At 36.3% G+C, this 20,707-nt stretch overlaps 1 protein-coding gene across 5 annotated transcripts in view; it reads right to left on the reverse strand.

Moving 5' to 3' along the window:
* The window catches only part of LOC150086837 (ataxin-7-like), a 298,875-nt gene that overhangs the window by 104,516 nt on the left and 173,652 nt on the right, over positions 1 to 20,707 (reverse strand). For all 5 annotated transcript variants that reach the window (XM_090372777.1, XM_090372775.1, XM_090372778.1 and 2 more), the window contains exon 5: positions 7,252 to 7,334. In XM_090372777.1, the coding sequence (XP_090228903.1) occupies positions 7,252 to 7,334 (83 nt within the window). The remainder of the gene's footprint in view (positions 1 to 7,251; positions 7,335 to 20,707) is intronic.

Raw genomic sequence — 20,707 nt, forward strand, 5'->3', positions numbered from 1 at the left:
ATGGTGTTTATATGAATACTGAGTGGTGGTAATGTTGGGGAAGGGCGATGATAAATAAATATTCATAAATGCAGGCAATATGAACTTCCGATTTTGGGATCTCAATCTCCCTGAAATTGCTACCATTTTAAAATGCCTGACTGCTAACAAGTTAAAGGAACATCCATTCTACATTAAAGTGATTACACAACCATAAAAAATCTCTAATGGGGCAAACATTAAATAACCCAAACTATTTAGTTATAAACTATACCAGGGGTGGCCAACAAGTCGATCGCGACTTTAATTTCAGTCGATCATGAAGAATTTTAAATATATATAAAAAAGATCCCCAGGGGATCACATCTGGAAAGTATGGACTTGGCACACCCAGGGTCCTGAGCTGGATATCATGATTCTTCTCTTTCTTGGTGATTCCCTTCTACTTCTCTCTCTCAGGGTAATTCAGAAAGTTTTTCTTTTTTTGGCTGGTGCAGCACAAGCCTCAGACATCCTTGCACAATATGGCTAATAATAATAATAATAATAATAATAATAATAAATAGATTAGTCAAAATCTAAATGTTATTATTATTATTATTAAACACCCCACTGCATACGATTATCACAAATCCGTTGAACCACGTGATTACTCTTGTTGCCGTTCAGTCGCTAGGCTTGTCTAGTGAAAATTCACACAGTTCGTTGTGGAGAGCATAGTGTATGCGTGGAATTCTTATTTAGCTTACTTAATATTAATAACTGGACAGTACTTATACGTTAATCTGATTTGATTTAAAATGAATACTACAAAAAAGTGTAAAACGTATCAATTTCATCAAGAATGGGAACTAGAATACTTTTTTGTAATGATAAAAGAAAAATGTTGTTGTTTGATTTGCAATGTTTCTGTGGCTATACCCAAAAAAGGAAATTTAGAAAGGCACTGCAACGCACTCCATGGTAAATACCAATCAGATTTTCTGCCTAATACTGACCTTAGAAAAAAATAAATTAAAATAACTCAAATCCAGATTATTCTCGCAACAAAATTTCTTCGTGACACCTAATTTACAATCTAAAGCAGTAACTGTAGCATCATTTAAAGTGAGTCATCTTCTTGCAAAAAATGCAAACCATTTTCTGATGGTCAATTCATCAAAGACGCATTTTTAGAAATAACAGTTTCTCTTTTTGAAAATTTCAAGACCAAAAATGAAATTAAAGGTGCTCTTCAAGATCTGCAAATATCTCGAAATACTGTGATGTGAAGCATTGAAAATATGGGTAAAAATGTGAGCGAACAATTGTGTGCTCATATGATCGTTGTGTGTCCTTTTCTTTACAACTGGATGAATCTACAGTCGGTGATACAGCTCAATTGCTCATTTTTATCGATAATTCTGCCACTAGAGAAGAACTGCTGGGTATGGTTTCGTTAAAAGAAAGAACTAGAGGTCTTCATATATTTAACGCATTCAAAAATTTTATTGAAAAAAATTAAATTACCACTATTTAAGCTCGTATCAATAACAACAGATAGTGCTAAAGCAATGATGGGGCATCTTAATGGATTCATCTCATTGTGCCGAAAGGATGATGAATTCCCAGATATTTTGAGTTACCACTGTATCATCCACCAACAAGTGATAGCCAGCAAAAGATTAAATACTAAAAGTGTTATGGACATAGCTTTTAAAATCATGAGTTCCATCAGAGGACAATCTCTTCAAAGGAGACTTCTCAAAATGCAACTCAATGAACCAGACTTGATATTACATACAGATGTGAGGTGGCTAAGTTTCGATGCCTTAGATGTTTTGATTTCTTACAATTTCTGCTTAAAAAAATCAATTGGCTTTTCTGCATAAGTTTCATGTTTTGTTTCTAAATGACGAGACAAGAGGGAAGGTTTCAAACTACTATTGGCGAGCACTTCTCCACAAATGATACATTGCGGGCTTGGATAGTCATCTCCAAGAAATGAAAAACCAAATTTAATACAATATTCACTATATTTCCTCTTTTTACTGTTCCTTTTCAAACGAATTTTTTGAAGGTCATCTAGGGACAAATTTGAGGGATGATTTTGATTTTCATGCTTCTCATTAATTTATATTTTAGCATTGTTCTTTATGCTTCCAGTCCAACCAATGGTGCATAATGGTTTTTTAAGTTTAAAAATAGTATGACTATGAATAAACAATGTAATACTGCACAACATTCGAATCCAACACGGTATGGCGCAGCGACTAGCAATGTTTACAAGAGTTTTGTCTGACATGTGACCGAACGGTGCGATACATATTGGTACGTTTGCACCCAATCCCCCCCCCACTGGCTGTCTAATAGAAACCTTCGGAATTAAAGATTCTATATCCACGTTGAAATCATTGCCTAGTGTGGACAACCAGCGAACTTAAATTAAACAGTAGGGGGATTAACACACCCGGCACTAACCAATTCCGATATGTTTTTACGAACACGATTGTCTACTTGCGACAGTGTGTGGGGGGGGGGTGTTTGTTGTTGTTGTTGTTTTGGGTTTTTTTTAGGAGCATTAGCAACTATGGCCATATTGCTCCAGGATATGCAGTGGTCATTCCATGAACTTTCCGCATCCTTCGTATTTGGTGGTTGACGGGCTCGAACCCCAGTCTAATCAAGAAGCGTGTGCTACGCACTGCTGCTCCTTCCCGCCTGGCTACAGAGGCGCCGGGGGGGGGGGGGGGGGTTAGGGAGGTGAATCACTTTTCCCGTTAATGGGTTAATTATGGATGATAATCAGTGTCACTTTTGCCCCATATTTCATGTTTTACATAACTCCATAAATATTTGAAATTAAAATTTCAGTATTCATAATTAAAACTTCTGTATTCCAAGTTTTCTTTACGTCACCAAGAATTCTTTCTACAACAGTTCCAATAATTGCCTAAATACCAGAGGTGAGAGCAATGCGTACCCATTTGAGTGATATCTGTATTTCCCATGGGAATCATCACCAAGCTTAATTTATTAACACAAAAAGCATTAATGTACACCCTCCCCTTAACATACATCACTAGCGTAGCTACCCTTTTTCGGGCATGGAGACAAAGAACATGTTTGGGCCCCCTACTTAATTAATGAAAATTGCAAAAACAGGAGAGAGCCAAAGATGCCGGGTCCCTAAAGGGCCTGGAGGCAATTGCCTTGCCTGCCTACATGGTAGCTATGCCACTGACTTATATGGACACCTGTCATGCATGCTCGCCATGTAAGGACGTGTAACCCAAACCACAACTAAATATAAATTTTGAACCAAACCGCATAAATTAATATTAAACTATTTTGTAGTTTACAAAAATATACCTATGTAAATCTAAGCAGACGCTATTACAGAATTTTTAGTGCGAATCCCCTGGAACACTTTCGTGAACCACCACTTGGGAACCGCTGCACTACATAGTCAATTTAGCCTTAGTAACAGAAGTAAAAATGACACTTTTTGAATGAAAAGTTTTAACCATCCAGTGGGCAGAGCAAAAAAAAAACACAGAGCAGCCATGTTGAAAATCATATTTTATTTTCAACCTGTTTGACTGTGAACTTTTTAAAAGAAAAAAAATGGCAACTTTTCAAAAATTAAAAAAAAAAAAAAAAATTATTATGCAATCTAATTTTACAATATGAATTTACATTATTGTTATTTCACAATTTCAAAAGTGTATATTACATAAACTTGAATATACGCATATTACATAAACATTTTGCAAATGTATATTACATAAACTTTTTTTTTTTTTTTTGTTAAACATGCTAGAGATACTGGAAATCACTGTCAACTTGGTTGTATGGGAGATTCTTGATTGTGGCTTCAGTAATTATAATGTTTTTCTGAGCCTGTAGCAAGGCAGTAGTAGCAATATTGCTTTACCAGTTTGCTGGAATATTGTATGATCTTTCTAAAAACAGATGAATATCCAGGCACTTTTTTATGGGAGCCATGTGGTATAAGCAAAGTTACAAACTTTTGACTTTCAAAAAGCTGGAGATCAGGCATTTATATGCAAGGGAAAAAAAACATATTTCTGAGTCAAAACATGAAAAACAAGAAGTTTTATTGAAAAAAGCAGGAGTTATTCCACCCACCCACCCACCCCCCAAAAAATAAATTATATATATATATTTTTTTGGAAAAGGCAAGAAGGTTTTTTAAAGCCCACACTTCACTAAAAACTAAATTTCACTGTCAAAAATGTTTACCGGTACAGTAATCTTATAAACATTAGAATACCTAATATTTTTATGTCTGTGGATTTCTGTTTGAATATTCTGTTAGATATCAGATGGTTTTGATTGCTGCAAAAATGATACTTTGCCCTCTACAGAAATTTTGAATCAAAGTTTTGTTCATAACAAGGCCCTGCTGTCTAGAATTGGCTTATGTGCAAATAAATTTGCATATAATATTATTCAACACATCTAGGGGTAATGACCTTAGCACATCCATGTGCTGAGATCATTACTGAGGTACACTGGATTGAATTACATTGGATTGAAGAGCTATGTTCAGATTTTCAAATATTGGGATAACATTTCTGGTGAGAGAAACCCTAAACAGACCAGGTAAGCTGGCTTGTTTAGGATTGCTCTCACCAGAAAACTAGATGCAGAAGTTCTATTTTCTTGGGTAGTTCATAAATTTGTTTTCTTTAAAAACATCTTCTGGATCCTTGTGACCTTTTCTTTAAACAGAATTGTCAAAGATTGCCACTGTTCTACCAGTTTAGTTACACATTTAACCAAAGAGAGCCAATGTGTACTCATATTCTTCAAAATCATTTTTATTTCAGTGGCATACATTAGTTGAAATCATCTAAAATTTACCTTTCCTTTTAGAACTTCTCTCTAGATAGTAGTAAATGTTTTCTAATTATTCACCCACTTTCACACAGGAAAGTGCAGCTCCCTTTTCAGCATAGATATTAATATGAGAAAGACTGTGTATTACCATGAAGTGCTGAATTTCCAGTTTTAATACTCCAATTTTTAGACCTCCCATAACTGGCACATTATCAACACTCAGTGCCAAACTATTTTTTGAAGTAACTTCAGATTCTTTCAGATTGTTCAGGAGATGATATTCAGTAGTGCAATACCAGTAGAGTTGCACCCTATAGTCACCTTCCAAATTAAAAGCATTGAGAGTAAGGTGCTTTCAATTTAACTTTTTTTTATTTTATTTTATTTTTTTATTACAAAAGGTCACCACAATGGGATATAGCTTGGAATCACTATAATTTCTGACATCTGTACAATCAAAAATGGCCCATTTTTCATTGCCTTCACTATTTCTTCTTTCCCAAGTTCACTAAGGCCGGTAGTTCATGTCTATAACAAAATATGCAGATATACATTCAGCACATAGAATGTCATCATCATCATCATCATGAAATTTAACATCTATTTTTGCATTTCTTTCAATGCAATGTACATATCTTTATGCTTATTTGGTTACAATTATCTGATTACATTGTTTCCCACTGTTTCAAATTGATAAATCACAAGGTATTGAACTACTTTTAAACAGACAACCTCTACAAAAGGTTATTGCCATTTGTTAAAAGATGAGACACTGCTGTGTGCTGCCTGTTTCAGGACTGACTGGTCTCCCATTAGACAGCAAGTGGACTCTAGTGACAATACATACAGGCAATACAATTGTAAAGAAGTTGTTCAATGTGAGCAATGTACGAAATAAAAGTTGTAAAATAGTTAAAGCTACATGTCAAAAGTAGTGCGATAGAGGGCAACTCGGTATAAAGGCGAGTTTTTTTGGTTGTAAGAATTGAAACTATTGCATTATCAATACAGTTCCTGCTGCCTGCAAGGGTAGATTAAAGAACAAGACAGTCATTATAAATATTTACAGATGTAAATAAGTTCATTTTTTTGTGCTGAATATTCATCGAAACATGTTCCTCTAAAACTGTTCAACCACTATGTATACCTCTCTAAAACCTGGCACCACTGAATCCCAGAGTGCATATTTTAAAGATTAGATAAAAGTATATTTATCTGATGAAAAAGACTATCATTATTGATATGGTAATTTTACAACCAGTAATCAATGATACAAATCAAAAACAAACTCAAAAATAAAGGAATACTAGTTCACATTGATATCTCTGTAGTGGCATTTGTGGGATTTGATTTGCAAAAAAGGCAGTTGCATCGAAAAATGTTGTAACAGCATATTTTTGAAAATGCGGTAAGAATAAAGATAACCGAAGCTTTGTAAGGATAAACTTTCTTTAACTTTTAAACAAATTTTTTTTTGAAGATTTTTTCCCTTCACATAAACATGTAAAAAAAAAAAAAAGTAGATGAATAAGGACAATGGTGGATCTGTGTAGCCAAACAGCAATATATTTGATTTTTTTATATTGTATATCTCCAATTCTAACATACTGATATTATACAAACAAATATTTAAAAAAAATTTTTTTTTTGGTACACTTCGTGTGTGGGGGTGCACCTGCGTTCACAGGTTACACAGTCCTTATTTCAGTGAATTTTATTACACTCTGTGACACCGAAATTGCTGCACCCAAAAGGAATGATCAGAAGTGCATGCAACTCAGCAGGTGAATGAGGTGCTCCTCTTAGATATACAAATGATTAAAATACTCATAAGTAACCAATCAGACAGGAGCTTTTCTTGATACAAAAATTGACATAGAGAATGTTGAGTACAAAGCAGCACACGTGTGTGTGTGTGGGGTGCGTGAGCGCACATACTATTAATAAGCTTCTGTCTCACAGGAACTGACTTCAGAGTGCAAGAGGATTGTAGAAATGTAGTGACATTACATTCTACTCAGATATCAACAACTCAGTGCCTTCAACAGAAGGCAAATTATCTACTTTTGAGAGGCTGGTTGGTCACTTTGTTGTGTAGCAGAATTTTCAACTTTCATCATGTGCTCCTTAACTCCTTGGCTATCATTACTCTAGTATCCTTTCTGTATTCCTGTTCCTCAGGGTGCTGAAATTTCAATATCACAGAGTGAATAGACATATTATAGTATAATATAGTACATATTACATATACTTTGATAAAAGCTTCAGTCATCACCAATCATTTATTATAATCCTATAATGATTATTATTCAATTTAATAATTCCATCCATTGGAGAACTCAACGTATCAGTCAGAGCTGAAATACGATATAAAAAATTGGAATCTAATAACTTTAAATATGATTTATTTACTATAAGTGCACTTACTTTGCATGTTAATGATCGAGTACAAGGCTTGACAGTATCTGCAACAACAACTCCACAATGTTTGTTGGGATCATATTCTCGATCTATTAAAAAGTATAAATATTTGAACATGGATAATGAAGTTCATGTTTAAATGTTCAAGAAGGAGAAATGACTACCTCAAATACTGAATACAATATTATCAATAAAAAAAGCCTCAAGAGCTCAGAGGTGTAATTTTTATAAAGTACACTGCCCTCTAAAAAGTATATGAAATGACTGTTTAAATAATCCACTGGACCTACCAAGACAAATAAGTGGCTCAGACTGGTATAAAAGGAGGGTGTATGAACCATACATGTTAGATCTCATCATAACATGTAGAGCTGAACTGAGGATTTTGAGAGAGGTGCTACTGTTGGATCTCATGCCCTCTAAAAAGTATGTGAAACCACTGTTTAAATAATCCACTGGACCTACCAAGACAAATAAGTGGCTCAGACTGGTATACAAGGAGGGTTGATTTTTTTTTTGATTTGGTAGTTGTTGGCGCATCGGCTTCTGTGGCCATATTGCACCTCCCAAGGTTTTTGCAGTACTTTGATCCAAGCCCGAGGCGGGAATCGAACCCGCGACCTTTGGGTTGCCGGGCAGGTACTTTACCCACTCGGCTACAAGGAGGGTGTATGAGCCATACACGTTACATCTCATCATAACATGTATAGCTGAACTGAGGATTTTGAGAGAGGTGCTATTATTGGATCTCATGCTCTGGCTTGTCAATCCATGCATTTGACAACACAGCCTACACTATCCATCCAAAATTGACCAGTGGCGATGCTATCAGGAAACAGAAACAAACATGACAACACACTGTACCACCACAGTCCAGGAATACAGGAAACTATGGAAGATCATTTTATGTGAGTAGAGGATACTCAGAAAGGTAGTATAACGATTTGTCAGACATTCATGCAAAATATCAACCAGGAGTTCAAGTCATCAGCAGGAGTTTAAAAAAAAAAAAAAAAAAAGTTCTTGTTTATACTCTGGCACGGTCAGGGGAGTTTACAATAAATCATCAGTACAAACATTCATTAATCGTATTTAGTAGTCACAGGCTTGAACCACTGTCCACTCAAAGAGCACATGCTATTGCACTCTCGATCCTGACCACTCAGCACATACATGATGGCTACATCAGTCATGTATGTGCGCAACTGGTACAGAGAGCAATGGAATTCAGTTCTGTGGAGTGACTAATCTTGATACACCCTATTTTGATCAGATGGGTACAGAGGATTCCTGGAGTGCACTGTGACAACAATTAAGTTCAGAGAAGGTGGGGTTTTGAGTGGAAAGGTTTTTATGAAAAATCTAGGAACTTTCATAGTTGTGCAGGGAACCATGAATGCCACTACCTACCTTTAACATTTTGCACAATTCCAATCCACCTATGATGTGGCAGTTCTTTGGTATACACAAATATTTGATTCAACAGGATAATGTCCCATGCGATCCACTAGTGTTCTTCAAGAATGATTCAAGGACATGAATGTACAAAGCTGGAATGCCAAAACAGAGTCCCAATTCAAACACTGTGGAACACACACACGGGATGAACTGGAATGGCAGATGATGGCCAGAACTATACCTCCAACACTGGTAGCTTGACTGATCACTGTTTTGCCAGAGGAATTATGGACTATGCCCACTCAGTCTGCTAACTGCTGATGAAAAGCCTATCCAAGAGGACAGAGTCATAATGGTTAAAAGGGAACCAACATGCTATAGAAGTGCGTGGCAGCAATGTCAATGGGAAAGAAGCATGTATCCAGATACTTTCTGGAGGTTGGTATACAAAAGATTCTTGATACATAAATACCTACTCACTTATGTGGACTCTTGTAAATGAATAAAATGCATTTATTTGTAATTTGCACTAATCACAGAGTTATTGAACAATCCCACAATGATGGGGAGGGTGGGGACAAAGAACTTTAATAAAAACCAAGTATATCAAAATCATTAAAAAAAAAATCAACCTGCTATTAGCACTACAAGTAAAAACGAGTGAACAGACACTAGTCAAATTTTACCAACTCATGCTTCTTCAAAGATATGTGAAAATGCACAAGATGGAAAAATTTCAGTCCTCTCTCTCTCTCTCTCTCTCTCTCTCTCTCTCTCTCTCTTTAATGACAGCAAGAGTATAAAACTAGAAGGATTATATAAGAAAATGACACGAATTCAACTGCTGCACTGCATTTTTTTACATTATTTTCTTTGTTATTTTACAACAAATTAGGATTAGCATTAGTAGAGGCATATGATGCAAGGAGGCAAGCTTATACAGCCTCAGCCAAAAAAAGAAAGAAAAAAAAAAAAATCGATTCTATAACTGTTTCCTCAATTTGAATTTATGCCCCTCAGGTGTGTAATCTGAGCAAGAATACCATCATCTTGAATGGTTTGAGCTTGCTCAAACCATTCAAAGTTCATCCACCTCAATCAGATCACCTCGCAGATGCCTAGTCCCAAATGCTGCTATTTGCAGAATTTAAGCCTTTCTTGGTTTCCATCACCAATCTCATTGCCCTTCTCTGTATAATATATGACATGTGAATGTATAATATATGACATCCCGAGAACAGAGCTAATAGCACAGATTGGCCTCCTTCCCAGAGGAGAAGAACACCTGTTCATCATAGAAGAGGAAAATTATAAAGCCTTTACATCTTTCACATAGAAAGTATTCAAAATGCGCAGAACAATCCAAAGAACGGCAATTCAGCCCCCCAGCAATTAAACAATAATCAATAGTTAATATTGCCCAAGTTTCCCACCACGCCCAGACGATGACTTAAAAACTGTCAGGATAGCAGTATTCTGTGTCCTGACAGAAACCTGACATGACAAAACTCCCCAGGACTACCCTGCCATGTGTAGGAACCTGGGGGCCCACACCAAATAAGTATGTACGTAGGGGAGGGAGATGTACAGGCAGCCAGGGAAGCAGATTAGCCGAAAAATATCAGTAAGCTGGTAGCAAGGGGATATAATATAGAATGAAAGAAGAAAGAATGAATGAATGAATGAGAATGAAAGACAGAATGAATAGGTTGGGCACTGAGTGAACTAGTAATTATGGTAAAAGGGAATAAATGGCAGTTTTGGTGAAAGAAAGAGTGATCTAGCATAAGGGTAAGAGAGAGTGAATGTGAATGAGCAAATGTAATTGGCCGAAAGAATACAAAGTTAAAAATAACTTGCACTATTTTATATATACTAACAAACATTTACTAACCACATAAACACTATCACTGCATTCTCCCCTGGCCTGCAAAAAAAACTTGCATCTAGGCCTGAACCACAACTGAAGAATAACAGTAAGTTGAGGTGCCCAGAGAGTGCAGTGCAGAAAGGAACTGCACAGTCGAATAAATGAAATGAGAGCTAGAAGAATGAATGAAAGTGTAAGAACACAAACTATAAATGCTACACACTAACCCTAGTTTTAATTAGTATTTAAATTTACATTACACATCATTGCATCCCCCCTGGTGTGTGAGAAAAAGATGAATGAGTGTGAGTGAAAAAAAAAAAAAAAAAAAAAAATATATATATATATATATATATATATATATATATATATATATATATAAAACTTGGGGGAAAAAAAGAATGCAAGTAGAGTGAGAATGCAGATTATGAATGTCTCTCCCACCCCTTTGCCTTAGTGGTGGGTTCGCACTGCCAGCTAACATATCCCAACGCCAGAGCGGGATGGGCAGCTTGACCTTCTTACCGGATTCGACACTACATGGATATGACAACCATCACCAACAAAGACATACTGCGGCTTTGCTGCCAACACACCATTGGCGATCTAAACTGGGTATTCTAACCCGGTTCCTTTTAAAACCCTGTCCCAAGGCAGGGGAGGGAGGACACAGGCCTCTGTCTCCCCCCCCCTGCCTCCCCCATACTTTGCCTGATGGAGCTTGTCTCCACTGACCTCTTTGGGGATGCCTACTCTATTGTCCCTGTTCTTCTATCTGTTTCCCCCCCAGTATTCAGTATCCCCCCCTCTCACTAAACCGACCGAGTACACTCCCCTTAACAATGCTGCCAAATTCTAATCAATGTCTAAATTCTACCGGTTTCCTCTAAATGTCTGAGACAACTAACACTATTATCTTTTATCTAGCATATAGCCTCACATGTCTAAATTTAATAACATTAAAATTTTGCCAGACTTATTAGGCCTTTTAACACATCTCTCTAGAATTCAACCCCAACCAACAATTCCTAATAGCAATCCCATTAAGCATTAATGTCAAATGCACAAATACATATATCTTTAAGGTCCTAGCCCCTGAAATCCCAGGAAACTAGGTGGCAGGACCTGCCAGAGCAACTTGTGAAACTGAACACACTTGGCTAGCCTCCACATGGCGAGGTATGGGCAACGTCAGGCCCCACTAGAGGCCTGGCGGCCAATAAACCGGACAAACAACGGGCACAACACATCACACTGAACAGACATGGCCCACACACTTTCAAGTCTCTGGCTTGACAGTGTACTGTCCGGGATACAGCGAACACACGCAGAGATGGGAGAAATCCCAGGTGCCGTCTGACATGAACATACCTTTCCATTCTCTGTACTTGTTCCAGCAGCTCTACATCCTTCCTAAAATGAAGCCTCAAAGCCTGTATGCAGTATTCAAGGCACAGCCTGTAATCCCTGCTAGCAAAATTCTTGTATATCTGGTAGCCTGTCTGCACATCTCAGAAAATTCACATCTGATTACACAATTACTCCCAGTTCTTTTTCATTCTCCAGTACCTAAGTATAGTACTGCACAGTTGGTATGTTACTATGGGGTTACTACATATGCATTATTTTGCTTCAATGTTAAACTTCAGTTGCCATCTCTCACCCCCACTGATGATTACCACTCTCTGTATTCTCCCACTCAACCATCCCTTTATCCATAGCAGTAACTAGCCCTAAATGCCATAGTGCTCCAATCTCACAGCAGTCTTTCAGGTGCAACAGTATCAAAAGCTTTATTGAAAGCCAAGTTAATGACATAAAAATTATTTTTTGCATCCAGTTCTTTTGTGACCACATCGTAGCATCCAATCAAATTGGTTAGACACTTCCACTTAACAAACCCATGATGAGCCATCTATCTTGTCTAGATTATCCTAAAATGCTTCTTTAACTACTTGTTATTTGTTAGTTATTTGGTTTTTAGGAGCATTAGCAACTAAGGCCATATTGCTCCGGGGATATGCAGTGGTCATTCCCTGACTCTGCATCCTCCATATTTGGTGGTCAAGGGCTCGGACCCCGGTACTAATCAAGAAGTGTGTGCTACGCACTGCTGCTCCTGCCCACCTGGCTACAGAGGCACCTTCTTTAACCAGTGACTCCATTCTTTTCCCCAGAAGAGAAGTTAAACGAACAGGTCTGTAAATTACTCATGTCACTGTTTGATCCCCCTTTGTGAATTGAAGATGCATTTGCATATCTCTAGTCTGTTTACAAATATGCATATCTCCAGGAACCTCCTCTGAATCCAAGGATGCTCTCATGATTATGGCTAAGGGTTTGCTTACTTCCTTTACTGCCTCCATTAGTATAACTGGATAGATCCCATCCACCACAAGTGCCTTTCTTATGTTTAACTTCAACAATTTCTCCTCCATTTTCCTCTCAGTTATTACAAAATCAATTGCCTCTCTGTTAGAGTCTGATAAGCTTCTGGCCTCCACTTCCCTACAGAATTCCTCATATGTGAATGTAGATGCAAAATACTCATTCAGTTTTGTTTGCTACCTGAGCAGGATCATCAACAGTCAACCATCAATATCAAGTGGATCAATCTTATTCACCCGCTTTCTTCTAGAGTTTACATAAGTAAAGAAATCTTTGCTATTTTGATTTGCATCCTCTTCAAAGGATTTCTTGTACCCTGCCTTTGCTTGCCCAACCTCCTTTGCAACTTGATTACAGACTAGTTTATATCTACCACAGACTTCTGTGTTGCCTGATAATTTATATGCATCCCATGCAGTTTTCTTCTCTGCCACAAGTATCATTTGTTCATCTGCCATCCATTTAGACCTAAACCTTTAACAGTACTTCTTAGTTGGTATGAAAAGACTAGTAGCTTCCAAGATTAATTCCTTGAATGCTTTCCATTTAGAATTTGCTGTTGGTAACATCATCAGTTGGTCTCACTGTGTAGAATTTAAAAACTATCTTAGACCACTGTAGTCCCCTTTACAAAAGCAAAAACCCTTCCCTTTATCTCTAATGGTAGTTAAATCTTTAAGTAAATCCCCCAATCAGTGCACTGTGATCATTGCCCTAGTGGTTCCGTTATCTGCAGATTCTTAATACTTGAATAATCACTGCTTATAATCAGACCAAGAGTATTACTCCCTCTGGTTGCCTCTCGAATATGCTGCTGTAGAAAACAATCATCCAGTAAATCCAGTCTTGCTATTGTGTGAGTAACCAATCCACAAGTTCCTGTCAATATCTGGGAAGTTAAAATCTCTATTATAAGACATTCTGAGTTACTGGTCTACTATTTCTCTGTACAGTTGTTTGTTGTACTTATCAGAATGATGAGGCCATAACACTAATTTTTGCTTTCCCAATGCTCATGTTACACCAAACTGACTCAATATTGCACTGTTCACTCATGTCAGCTGGATGCACCCCTCTAGATTTTGTGTTTCTCAACTAACAGCATAACCCCTCCTCCCTTCCTATCCTGTTTGTCCTTTTTGTACACACTGTACACCACAAATTCTAATTCTGTATTCCTTATATCTGTGTGACACCAAGTCTCTGATATCCTAACAATATCTGCATTTGTTGCCTTGATCAGCACTTCAAATTCATCAAATTTATTTACTACATTCCAGCACTGGTGTACATGCATGTATACATGCACCTGTTCTTACTCTTAGTTACTCTAACACAGCCCATATATTTACTTGTTCTGCAATGACTCCCAGCAGGTCCTGAAATCCCCGGCACCTTGTTTTCCAGGCTGCTGCTCATTCCAGTAGAAGCAGTGCAAGAATCGCCTTCACCTCTGACAGTGGCTACTGTTAATCTATTAGTCTGTGAACCCCCCTCCACAAGCTAGCAGTTTTCCAACCCACTTAAACACTGCCTCGATAACATCAGCAATTATTCTTGCACCCTTTCTAGTTAAGTGTATCCCATCCCTGCAGAAGCAATCTCTCCTGTCAACAAGCACAGAAGACCACGCTGAGAAAAATTCTACCCCGGAAAGACTGTTCAAGGCAGTATGTGCCTCGAACAGTCTCTCCAGGGCCAAATTTACTGACAAGACTCTCATCATATACTCCCTTCTAACGTGTCTGCACAGAATTGCAGACACTTTCAAATTTAACCCTAACTAGTGAATTTTTTTTCAACATGGACCTGTACTTGTTAAATAAGTCCATCGATCTCCTACTCAGGTCATTATGCTATTGTGTAAAACAATGTTACACAATGCTATTTTAATAATATGCTACTTTACTAATGAGCAAGTTAAATGTAGTTAAAACAAAGCTATAAATTGTGATTTAAAATTACTGAATCTAAATAGTAATTTTTTTTGTGTGAGTTCGAATTAATAAAATTCACTTAGAAACTTGTAAGGACTGTGATTCTCAAGCCGATGAAGGAGGTTATCTTGTGTGGTTCTCAGGGTTACTATACCACAGGCTATTCCTGTTGTATAGCATCACCCGAAAAAGGTAAATTTACTATAAATTTAAAAACCTGATACATCTCCATGATAATTGCTTCAAAACTTACCAGCTGTTCATTAGCCAACAGGTGGCCTTTATTAGCAAATATATGCCAGTCTGTAAAAAATTAAGCAGTGTGGGGAAATAAAACTTCCATTTGAACATATAATGGTTTGAATATCTTTTCCTCTTAAACTGGGTTGCACTTGTCCTATGCAGTACAACACAATAAGATTGTAGGACAATGTTTCATTGCAGTAGTTGAAATTAAATGAAACTGATGTGCTCTACTCAGTTTGATTTTCGATCACTGTGATCCTTCCACTTGCCTATCTCAATTCTTTTGCTGCTATAATTACAGTCTGCTTTAAGAAATGGCACTCTACGAAACCTCATGCAAAAATTTTAAAAACAGTCTATTTATAATCTGGAATATCCACACAGTAGGCTGCACATTAACAAATTTACTATTAAAGCAGCCACATACAGTGCACTCGGTTTAAAATGGACCATTCACTTTCATGGCAATATGAGGATTTCAATATTCATAGTTAATTACTTTTTGTAGATGTACAGGACCCTAAATGACGCAAAAATTCACACTAATTGATCTGAACAATGTGCATATTGTTCACAAATAAGTAAAATTTTATTGCTCACTTTATCAGCCAAGGGAATGAAATAGAGGATTGTTATTTGGTTTTTAGGAGCATTAGCAACTAAGGCCATATTGCTCCGGGATATGCGGTGGTCATTCCCTGACCTTTCCGCATCCTCCGTATTTGGTGGTGACGGACTCGAACCCTGGTCTAATCAAGAAGTGTGTGTGCTACGCACTGCTGCTCCTTCCCACCTGACTACAGAGGCGCCTGAAATAGAGGATGCTGGCCAAGTGGGCAGTATTACAAATGCTGCAAAAAAAGCAACACAACGTAAGTAACTGTGAATAATAAGTCACTTAGTGACAAAAACATTACGTTAGGTTGAATCTTGATCTTAAATGCTAATTTTAAGTAGTCGCTGCCCATTTTAATGTGAAAATTTAATCTGTTAAAGAAATTTGTGCTTCCTAGTTAGTGACAACATATGTCAGATTTTAATGAAAAAGCTTAAACAGAAACAATTATAATTCATGTAATATTAAAGTACACTAAAATTGTAATCAATGTGTATTTCACTAAGAAGCTTTACATTTGGATTCAGTGAAGGGGATGTCATATACTTTTGATGGGAGAGAAAAGCGGCAATTGTGTTTCTTGCAATTTTAAATATTTATAAAGATGTTTATAAATATTTATATTCTATACCTATACAAATGGACTGTTAAAAGGTGCCAGTCCCATATTTTATAATACATTTCACAACAGATTATCAACATGTTTATAAACAACATCAATCAGGAACTTTCGTCCAATCATGTGGAGCCAGGACTGTCTTGTCCTTTCATGCTTTCAGAACAAGTTGCCCTGGTAATATACTACCTTCACACAATACATAGCCAAAAAGTTAATCTAACAGTTATTTAAAAGAGACCATCTGCTACCTGATAACAGACCTGTGAGTCCTGATACAGACTGTCATAGTAGTGTCTCATCTTTTAAATAAAAATGTCAGATTAAACTTTCACAATGTCACTTATTTTATAGTAGTGCAATACAAGGGCAACTCGTTAGGAAATGGCAGGTTAACTTTTTGCTATGTTGTTTGTTTTATAGTAGTGCAAAAGAGAGCACAACTCGTTATGAAGGCAAAGTGTATTGTACTGCAAGTGATAAGACTGCTGCACTAAATAGGAGTTTGAATCCAATGTGCAATGTCTTTCAGTGTTAATGTTTTCAGAAATTCTAGAACTTGAATTTCTGAGTTCATAATACCAGCAAACAGCTCACCACAGTAAGCTTTGAAGGCCCAAATAATGCCCTTATCCATGGGCTGAATTAGTGCAGTTGTGTTCCTTGGCAGAAACGTGACTCTGCCATCTTTTGATTTCAGGACATCAGCAGAAGAATGATCTGGGCAGTGACCAGACAGTAACAGAGCATTTTCTTAAAGTTCTTTGGAAAGCAAGTGGCATCTCACCGACGGTACAAACTCACTTCCAAACCATGAAGCAAAAATATCACTTATCATCCAAGCATCGGAGCTATTTTTAAAAATAACAGTTAGAGATTTCATGTTGACATGCTTAAAACACTGGGGACTTCCGACTTTTACCAATGCACAATAGCATTAGCTTGTGATTTCCGGTCTTCTTTGCACATAGTAAAACAGTAATTCTCTCTTTGTTAAATTTCATGCCAGCCAGCTTTGTTGAGTGTCTTTTTATATCCCATGACTTGTCAGTGAGAAGTTTACAGTACAGCGATCTCTCGTCACAGTTATACAACTGTTCATCTGTGAATTCACCATCTAAAATCACATTATGCTGAAATTCTGGAAATGCTTCTGCTGCTGTAATGTCGCCAAATGCAGATTTGCCTACATGACTAACCTGGGATATCCCAATGCAAGCCTTCCATCTCCAAAGTCACCCTTCAGAAGCTTTAAATGTGTCATCATCTCCACAAAGCAGCATATGAAATTTAAGTGCCTGTGCTTTCAAAATTACTCCATTTATTGGTACTTCTTCACTACGCTTCTGTAGAAACTTGTATAAGCATTGGTCCACATCACTGTTTTAACAAAATCTTTCATCTTCAAGAGTCTACAAATGAATGCAATTTTCCTTCCTCTTTCATCCAACCGTGAATTGTTCTGGAATTCCACACTTGCGAAATATACTGCATTTTGTTTCACCACTCTTTTAAACTCTTTCAATAATCTTGAACTTCTCATCAACCGTATATTTTTTTCTTTTGGTGGCCCTTACTTGTCCTACTAATTTTGTTGTGTATTTATTTATGATGCCCTAGAATTTACCATGTTTTGAGAAACCTAAATAAAAACCAAACTGCATGGCCTATCATAGTGCTGAAGTGAAGTTGTGATTTCTCCATAAATCACTTGTCAGTTCATGTATATTTTTGTCTAGTTTAGCCCTGAGCAGTTTTTGCTATCTTAAGTGTAACTTCTAGTCGAAGAAAGGATGTCACATGCTGTTGCTAACAAAAATTTACTTTGTAACTAAATCAATGCACTTGATGGATGGTAGCCTTCCAGAGGTAGCTGTTTGTAATCAGTGTTCCACTAATGTACTGTTTATTGCATCTCTAGCTGAGAGGAGAAACTGGATGTCTACATTAATTAGTCTCTGGCAAGTCCTGTTGTTTACAAAAATCACTCTGCAACTGATTATATTGAAGTCAATATATACAGCCAATTTTTAGCTAATTTCCCATCTTGGAAATATGGTAGTAAGGTGTACAGTAGATACAAATATATACAGTTGTTCTCTTTTTTCCAGTTTCCAATAAGAAAATTTTTAGTTCTTTGAACACACTACTTTTTTTCATAATTTGTTTTGAGGGACATGATCATACCCGCGGTATATCTGAAACCACAGTACGAAGAGGCACGTTACATTGAGGTTGCACTGTATTTATTTTCAAATTCAATATAACTGAGTCATAATAACATTCTTCCACAAAATATTTGATAGAATGCCATTTAGTACACATTTTTCTTGATATTTGGTAGGTAACCCCCCACACACACAATATCACTATATTACATTTATGCAATGAACAAAAGAGATTATCTTGACAGCTTTGTATATTTCATATATTTTTACTATAAAACCAAGAGCAACTAAGGCTCAGTATGTCCTATATTTAAATTAGATTTTAAAAATTTCATAAGAGTTACCTTCTCTCTGAAATTCTCCAACTCTGAACTTTATTATGCATGGTTTGAAATGATTAAAAGATTAAAATTATTATATACTCTTCATTAAAATATACAGGCAGTTCTCACTTTACGAGTTCTCGGGTTTTTATGAGTTTTTTTTTTTTTTTTTCAAAGTATCAAGTATCAACAAAATCGAAAATATGAACATTAATTGCAAAAAAAAAAAAATGAATGTTAAACATTCATAAATACTGCATTTAAAACCATGCGTGTAGCTATATAATACAGTGTACCCAGCTTTACGATATTAATGCGTTCCAGACACACCATCATATCATGAAAATATTGTAATGTGAACCCAATAACACATTGTTTTTTGGTAATTTGTTCCATGACCTCGGAAGTTGAAATTTTCGCTATATAACTCTCTAAATGGTCGTTTTTATAGAGTAAATTGTATTAGCCAAATCAAATCACTAAAATGCATTACACTTTCATCATTATCATATGTTCTGTTATAAGAACCAATTTTGAATGCCTTTGTGACATTTTTCTAAAGCACATTTCTGGCGGTCATGACGATAAAACAATAAAAAACAATTTGCACTTTCCAGTTTATTGGGCTTTTCTGTTACTGCAAACAATTATAAACGGGTAGTAAGCTCGATGTTACTGCATTTGCGAAAATACGATAGCTGGAATTGTGTGGTTTTTTGCATTATGGTGAAACGTGTTTCCCCTCTACTAAAATCTTCAATCATATAAAAAACATAAATAAATTTTCAGAATCTTCTCTTCATTCTTTTTTTTTTTAAAGCTTTGTAAACTTGTTACTCCATGCAAATCGTGTTAGTTGCAATTTATGCGTTCCTTTAAAAAATGCTTATGTATCTATTGAAATTTATAAAGAAAATAGAAGATTATCTCGGAAACAAATGCCTCGAAGCATTTCTGAAGAAGATGACTCCATGTGCAACAAACCAACGAGTGCCGAGCCAATAATGAGTGAGCAATGAGTGTGCATTTAGTCGATGATGAAGAATAAACATTCTTTAAAATTTGTAAGTCATAAATAATTTCTTTCTTTTTATAATTTTACTTGATTTTACAGGCTATGTTTTAATTTCTTTGGATAAATCAATCACTGTTTAAACATAAAAATAACTAGCTAACTAATTTCATTGTTGAGAACGTAACCCCTATTTTTAACATTATGTCTATGCTATGTATAAGTATAGTGCAAAAGCATCAATAATACATAGCCAAATCTGAATGAATAGAATATTAGCAAAGCGGCATCGTTTTAAGTTATATCTCATATTGTGAATATGAGATATAACTTAAAACATTATAATACATTATGTCTATGGGATTTAATTCCCGCTTTACGAGCACACGCTAGGAATGAATTAACTCGTAAAGTCAAGAACTACCTGTAAATAAATGTGTTCAATTCTCTAAGCCCATGTATGACCAGACACCCCCAGGGATCACAGCTGAAGTCCCCAACCCAACCCCAGATCTATCCAATTCACTACGTAGCCTCGAGAGATTGAAGACGTGTCAAAATTTAAAAATAAGGCTCTTAAAATACAATGATGAATATTTGTCTAAGAACTTTCCTTTCTAAATGGACAAAACTTTGACATACTGTCATGATCACAGGTAGGAAACAAACTATCTAATGTGAACTTTCCCCATGCTATTTATTAGTGAGAGATTACTTGCTAACACGCATGCCCGCAAAGGTCCACGAATTCGAGATGAGAAAAGGTCTCTGTATATTAATTGTGTTATTTTTGATTCTCATTTCCAAGGTTTCTGCAATTATGCTGTATGTTTAGAACCTTAGCTTCATTAAACAAGATGTGATTGCTGCTTATTGAATGGAATGACA

This window comes from Mastigoproctus giganteus, chromosome 4 (assembly GCF_048544385.1).
Source record: "Mastigoproctus giganteus isolate SK-2022 chromosome 4, ASM4854438v1, whole genome shotgun sequence".
Lineage (NCBI taxonomy): Eukaryota > Metazoa > Arthropoda > Arachnida > Uropygi > Thelyphonidae > Mastigoproctus > Mastigoproctus giganteus.